At 36.6% G+C, this 8089-nt stretch overlaps 1 protein-coding gene across 4 annotated transcripts in view; it reads right to left on the bottom strand.

Annotated features, from left to right (window-relative positions):
* The window catches only part of LRBA (LPS responsive beige-like anchor protein), a 748688-nt gene that overhangs the window by 468684 nt on the left and 271915 nt on the right, over nucleotides 1-8089 (bottom strand). For all 4 annotated transcript variants that reach the window (XM_022599722.3, XM_022599721.3, XM_022599723.3 and 1 more), the window contains one exon: nucleotides 11-119. In XM_022599722.3, the coding sequence (XP_022455430.1) occupies nucleotides 11-119 (109 nt within the window). The remainder of the gene's footprint in view (nucleotides 1-10; nucleotides 120-8089) is intronic.

Below are 8089 nucleotides of genomic sequence, written 5' to 3'. Positions count from 1 at the left end.
TTTAACCTACCTCAAATTCTGCATGTCTGTGAACATCCTCTGCTCGCTGCCTGCTCAGGATAAATTCAGCTTCGTTCGCTACTCTTACTAGGTGATCCTTCATGGTTTGGCTAAGCAACCTATAAAGAGATAAACATCATCAAATAAATATATGTATACACATGACATATATGATTATTCATTGCTCAAAAGTGGTGTATTTTATTACTTGGGAGAGCAAAGAACATTTACTCTCCTTTTCTGACATCATACCAAATGAAGGACCGTTATTTTACACTAAATAATTGAAGAACACAACAGCAAAAAGTTATCCTTCTGGCAACAGCAGATTCGCTTTTATCAAACTATCCAAGAAAAGCAACTGAAAATGCTAGATTAAATTTATCTTTTAATCTTTTTTAAGGTATTGGAGAGTTTCCAAGGTAGCCAAGATTTAAACAGCCAGGATCCTAGAGAAGATGTTCAGCATGACCTTTCCCATTGACATATTTGCTATTCACAGGCGGGAATAGAGAAGCTAAACAGAGCTGTTATAAGTCTTATAGAGCTGGGAGACAAAAATTGAATTTTATAACCTGTCAAGGTAGAGGAATCCTAGTAGTTTACCAAGGCTTACAAAAGGAGTCCAAGTATACCCCAGGAAACAGACAACAGTTCTCAAAAACATGAAAACAGACCCTCAAACAACATTATGGAATTTGCACGTAGATTAACTGGCAGTCAAATAACTAAACAAAATTTTCAGAATCTCATATGGTGAGAAGAAAAAAAAAAAACAACATAAAGAACAGTGCTGTAGACTCATTGTAAAAGACTGGGCTTTAAGAAGACCTAGAAGGGCTGCGAGATAGGAGTAGGCAAACTGTAAATAAGGCAACTCTCACAAAGATTTTAAAAATTCCACCTTTGAATCAGCTCAGTCTTAAATTAACATAATTGGCACCTAATTTAACTGTTAATCAAAAATCAAAAGGAAATCCTCTCTACAGGAAGATATCATCATCTAGAGACTGTTAAATACAATTTCCTGCATTATTAAATACAATGTCCAACATTTAATCACAAATGAATGTGACATATACATGCTACTATATAATAAAATGAATAACTAATAAGTACCTACTGTATAGCACAGGGAACTCTACTCAATACTTTGTAATGACCTATATGGGAAAAGAATCTAAAAAAGAGTGCCTATATGTATATGTATAACTGATTCACAGGAACTAACATAACACTGTAAATCAACTATACTCCAATAAAATATTTTTTTAAAAATCACCAGTGAACAGGTAAAATAAGAGACAACAACAAGTGAATGAAAACCAAACAGAAGCCAACTCATAGAAAATCAAGACAGTAAAGTTTCGATAGCCTCATCCATCAAAGGGCAGACAGCAGAGGCAAGAAGAACTACAATCCTGCAGCCTGTGGAACAAAAACCACAATCACAGAAAGATGCACAAAATGAAAAGGCAGAGGACCATGTCCAGATGAAGGAACAACATAAAACCCCAGAAAAACAACTAAAGGAAGTGGAGATAGGCAACCTTCCAGAAAAAGAATTCAGAATGATAGTGAAGATGATCCAGGACCTCGGAAGAAGAATGGAGGCAAAGATCAAGAAGATGCAAGAAATGTTTAACAAAGACCTAGAAGAATTAAAGAACAAACAAACAGAGAAAAACAATACAATAAACTAAATGAAAAATATACTAGAAGGAATCAATAGCAGAATCACTGAGGCAGAAGAATGGATAAGTGACCTGGAAGACAGAATGCTGGAAATCACTGCTGTGGAACAGAATAAAGAAAAAAGAATGAAAAGAAATGAAGACAGCCTAAGAGACCACTGGGACAACAGTAAATGTACCAACATTCACATTTTAGGGTCCCAGAATGAGAAGAGAGAGAGAAACAACCCGAGAAAATATATGAAGAGATTATAGTCGAAAACTTCCCTAACATGGGAAAGGAAATAGCCACCCAAGTCCAGGAAGTGCAGAGAGTCCAAGGCAGGATAAACCCAAGGAGAAACATGCCAAGACACATAGTAATCAAATGGGCAAAAATTAAAGACAAAGAAAAATTATTGAAAGCAACAAGGGAAAAACAACAAATAACATACAAGGGAACTCCCATAAGGTTAATAGCTGATTTCTCAGCAGAAACTCTGCAAGCCAGAAGGGAGTGGCACGATATATTTAAAGTGATGAAAGGGAAGAACCTACAACCAAGAATACTCTACCCAGCAAGGATCTCATTCGGATTTGATGGAGAAATCAAAAGCTTCACAGACAAGCAAAAGCTAAGAGAATTCAGCACCACCAAACCAGCTCTACAACAAATGTTAAAGGAACTTCTCTAAGTGGGAAACACAAGAGAAAAAAAGGACCTACAAAAACAAACCCAAAACAATTAAGAAAATGGTAACAGGAGCATACATATAATTCCTTAAATGTGAATGGATTAAATGCTCCAACCAAAAGGCACAGGCTCGCTGAATGGATACAAAAAGAAGACCCACCTGTATGCTGTCTACAAGAGACACAGTTCAGACCTAGAGACAGATACAGACTGAAAGTGAGGGGATAGAAAAAGATATGCCATGCTAATGGAAATCAAAAGAAAGCTGGAGTAGCAATACTCATATCAGATAAAATAGACTTTAAGATAACGAATGTTACAAGAGACAAGGAAGGACACTACATAATGATCAAGGGATCAATCCAAGAAGAAAATATAACAATTATAAATATATATGCACCGAACAGAGAAGCACCTCAATACATAAGGCTAACAGCTATAAAAGAGGAAATCAACAGTAATATAATAATAGTGGGGGACTTTAACACCTCACTTACACCAATGGACAGATCATGCAAGCAGAAAATAAGGAAACACAAGCTTTAAATGACACAATAGACCAGATAGTTTTAATTAATATTTATAGGACATTCCACCCGAAAACAGCAGATTATATTTTCTTCTCAAGTGCACATGGAACATTCTGCAGAACAGATCACATCTTGGGTCACAAATCAAGCTTTGGTAAATTTAAGAAAATTAAAATCGTATCAAGCATCTTTTCTGACCACAACGCTAGGAGACTAGAAATAAATTACAGAGAAAAAACTGTATAAAACACAAACACATGGAGGCTAAACAATACGCTACTAAATAACCAAGAGATCACTGAAGAAATCAAACAGGAAATCAAAAAATACCTAGAACCGAATGACAATGAGAATACAATGACCCAAAACCTATGGGATGCAGCAAAAGCAGTTCTAAGAGGGAAATTTATAGCAATACAATCTTACCTCAAGAAACAACACAAATCTCAGATAAACAATCTAAACTTACACCTAAAGGAACTAGAGAAAGAAGAACAAACAAAACCCAAAGTTAGTAGAAGGAAAGAAATCATAAAGATCAGAGCAGAAATAAATGAAATAGAAACAAACAAAAAAAATCAACAGCAAAGATCAATAAAACTAAAAGCCAGTTCTTTGAGAAGATAAACAAAATTGATAAACCTTTAGCCAGATTCATCAAGAAAAAGAGTGGAGAGGCGCTTCCCTGGTGGCACACTGGTTGAGGGTCCGCCTGCTGATGCAGGGGACATGGGTTCATGCCCAGGTCTGGGAGGATCCCACATGCCGCGGAGTGGCTGGGCCCATGAGCCATGGTCACTGGGCCTGTGCGTCCGGAGCCTGTGCTCCGCAACGGAAGAGGCCACAACAGTGAGAGGCCCGCGTACTGCAAAAAAAAAAAAAAAAAAAAAAAGTGGAGGACTCAAATCAATAAAATTAGAAATGAAAAAAAAGAAGTTACAACAGACACTGTAGAAATACAAAGCATCATAAGAGACTATTACAAGCAACTATATACCAATAAAATGGACAACCTGGAAGAAATGGACAAATTCTTAGAAAAGTATAACTTTCCAACACTGAACCAGGAAGAAACAGAAAATATGAACAGACCAATCACAAGTAATGAAATTGAAACTGTGATTAAAAATCTTCCGACAAATATAGTAAAGTTTCATAGTGAAACCAAGCAGGGCCCTTTGGCGCTCCTGGGTACAGAAGCCTTCCTGTGTCCCCCATTCCTTGTTTGTAGGGAACACACTCCAGCCTCCATGGCCTTCCCTAAGTTCCAAAGGGGAGATTCAAGCAGTTGCTAATCAGGGAAGGGAGAGGATGCAGATACAAGGGAGGAGCTGCCAAAAAACAACAGTGCAGCTTTGGGGCAGGGTCCTGATTCTGCCTCAAGTGATATAAAGAACAATATCTTTTGTGTTCTTTATAGAACTAAAATCCCCAACAAATGGAATATGTCGGCATTCTTCATTCCAGAGAAGAGCACCAGTGGCCAGATTAAAGGAACCAGAGAAGCTCATCAAGAAATTACCAGAGACCAGAATAAAGGGGCCTGCGCACACCCTGATCTTATCAGTGACCCTGCCTAGGTTGGGACACAGAGTTTTCGAGGGCAGGAGCCCACTGTGTCCCCCTTTGCCTGGCAAAGCAATAAAGCTATTCTTTTCTACTTCACCCAAAACTCTGTCACTGAGATTCGATTCGGTTCCAGTGCACAGAGGCCAAGTTTTTGGCATCATAATGAATCCCAATCCCAATCTTAGCAGGTCTTTCTGTGTAATTTGGCAACTTTATTCTAAAAGTTATAGGAAAATGTAAAGAACAAAGAATATCTGAGACACTCTTAAAGAAGGGAAAAGAGGAGGAATAATAATCATAATCCTAATAGAGGAGTTACACTATCAAATATTAGGATTTATTATAAAGATACAGTAATTAAAACAATGTGGTATTGGAGCAAAGACAGATGAACAGACCAATGAAACAGAAAAGAATGTGCAGAAACAAATATATATATATAATATATAATTATATAAATGTTACATATAAATATTTAATATGGAAATATATTTTATATAAATATTTAATATACAAATATATATATTATATTTTTCACCAGATTCCATATTTACTGCAATAAGAGGAAGACAGAGTATTTCAAGAACTGGTCCTGCATCAATCAACTGACGTTCATATGGACAAAATTAATCTTGACTACTATCTCAAATCATACAAACAGATCAATTCTAATTGGATCATAGACAAGACCTAAACACTTCTAGAAGATTACATAAGAGAGTATCTTCATGACTTAGGTTAAAATAAAGATTTCTTTAACAAAATATAAAGTACACATACCATAAAGAAGAAAATTGATAAAATTAACGATTTATGCTTATGAAAGCCAACATTAAGAGAATTAAAAACCAAACTTTAGTAAGGGAGATTTGGAATACTTATAGTCAACAAGGAAATTATATCTGAAATACATAAGAAAATCTTAGAAATAAAGAAAAGGCAATAATCACAATAAATAAAAACAACCAAATACACAAATAAGCACCTCACAAAAGATTTCCAAATGGCAAAAAAGTTCATGAAAAGGTGTTGAGGTGTTCAGGATTACTAAGCATCAGGGATATACAAATTAAAACCATAAAAAATATACTACACCCCGCCAGAATCACTATATTAAAAAAAAAAAAAAGACTCTAGTATCAAAATTTGGCAAGGATATGAAACTACTAGGACTCTCACAATCACAAAATATACTTAACAGAATGTTTACAGCAACTTTATTTATAACAGCCAAACACTAGCAACTACCCAAATGCCCATTAAGAATAAAATGAATTTTCTAAATGGTGGAATATTCATATAATAAAACACTAAAAAGAAACAACTACTTTTATGCACAAGAAAGTTAATTTCACTAACAGTGTTAAGCAAAGGCACACCAAAGAATATATACCATATGAATCATCTTGTATAAAAAAATATTTTTGGGGGCCTCCATGGTGAAGGGCTCAGTGGTTGGGAATCCGCCTGCAAATGCAGGGGACGCGGGTTTGAGCCCTGGTCCAGGAGGATCCCACATGCCGCGGAGCAGCTAAGCCCATGTACCACAACTACAGAGCCTGCATGCCACAACTACTGAAGGCCGCACACCTAGAGCCCATGCTCCGCAACAAGAGAAGCCACTGCAATGAGAAGCTGGCGCACCCCAACGAAGAGTAGCCCCCGCTTGCCTGCATGCAGCAACGAAGACCCAACGCAGCCAAAAATAAGTGCTAATAAAATTAATATTTTAAAAAATCTTCCCTATAAAAAAATGTTTTTTTAACTAATTTATGGTAATAGAAGTCAACAGTTTAACAGGTGATTAACTTTGGTGATACTACAGACCTCTCCATATAATGATTCATACTGAACGCTACTAATGATCATACACTTTTAAACACTGCAAAAAAATACCCTGAATATATAAACGATTGACCCATTCTTGGTAAATGCTTCCATAATACCATTCACCTACCATAAATACCAACAGAATGATTCATTTTATTGAAATGGGAGTCTTCTGGAATATGTTATGTAAAAGTCTTCTAAACTCCCTTCTTTAAAGGAACTGGAGAGATAGAATGGGCAGGGCTACGATTATGTTCTTTATGTCAACAGCAAGAGTAGCTAAACTGCAATTAGATAAGGCCCACCTATAAAAGTTAGATCCAACAGTCATCAACAATGGCATGTCTACAGACATTCCATGGGGTTCTTGCATCTCTTTGTAGCAACTTTTTAAAAATAAATAAATAAATTTATTTCTTTATTCATTTATGGCTGCACTGGGTCTTCGTTGCTGCACACAGGCTTTCTCTAGTTGCAGCGGGCTGGGGCTACTCTTCGTTGCGGTGTGCAGGCTTCTCATTGCAGTGGTTTCTCTTGCTGTGGAGCATGGGTCTAGGTGTGCAGGCTTCAGTAGTTGTGGTGCGTGGGCTCAGCAGTTGTGGCTCGCAAGCTCTAGAGCACAGGCTCAGTAGTTGTGGTGCACGGCCTTAGTTGCTCCGTGGCATGTGGGATCTTCCTGGACCAGGGCTCAAACCCATGTCCCCTGCATTGGCAGGTGGATTCTTAACCACTGTGCCACCAGGGAAGTCCCTGTAGCAACATTTTTCTCAAAAATATAAATTAACACAGATGTAGAAAACAAACCAAGGGGAGGGGGGAGGGATTAATGGGGAGATTGGGATTGACATATACACACTACTATATATAAAATAGATACCTAATAAGAACCTACTGTGTAGCAGAGTATTGAGCAGTATCTCTACTCAATACCCTGTAATGACCTATATGGGAAAAGAATCTAAAAAAGAGTGGATATATGTATATGTATAACTGATTCACTTTGCTGTACACTTGAAAGTAACACAACATCGTAAATCAACTACTGGATACTCCAATAAATATTAACTTTAAAAATATGTATAAATTAAGTGTGCATAGACTTTGATACAAAGCAATCATTACACTCCTAGTAACTTGCCATATGAATATGTTCTCACAAGTGCAGAAAGATGCGTGTGTGTACAAGGAAGTTCCCTATAACACTTAATAAGAGTGAAAAACTGAAAGAACCAAAATATACAATCATATAATGAGATAGATTCTTCTGAATTAACAACAGAAGTTTTTCCACAATATATTATTAAGTGGAAAAAACTTTTGAAGAATCTTATGTACAATATGAGTTTGGGAAAAATATGAAAGGGAATATACCAAATTTCCAGTCATTGAGAATAAGGTCAGAATTACTAGAATTATGGCATGTGAGCCAATCTGGCCTGCCAACCATTTTTGTTAATAATGTTTTATTGGAACAAAGCCATTCCATGCCATGCCATGCCCATCTGTTTAATAACTATTATCTATCTATGGCTGTTATCACATTATAATACTAAAATTGAGTAGTAGTGACAGAGGCCATATGGCCTGCAAAGTCTAAAATACTTACTATCTGGCCCTTTACAAAAAAAAGCGTTCCACCCCCTTCTCTAGAAAGTTAGGCTATATGTCCTCCTCCTCATATTTCCCTATTCTAAGTTTTACAACAAGCAATAATTAAAAGAAAGGAAAAGAGAAAATCCCTAAGGAAAATAAAAAGGCTTCCTGCTCTTCTACCACTTTTTCCATATCTCTAT

This window comes from Delphinapterus leucas, chromosome 5, assembly GCF_059928025.1.
Source record: "Delphinapterus leucas isolate spDelLeu-1000000601 "Yukka" chromosome 5, BTC_Dleu_Yukka2, whole genome shotgun sequence".
Classification (NCBI taxonomy): Eukaryota; Metazoa; Chordata; class Mammalia; order Artiodactyla; family Monodontidae; genus Delphinapterus; species Delphinapterus leucas.
Note: the sequence above shows the minus strand (reverse complement) of the source record. Positions and strands in the feature narration are given on the sequence as shown.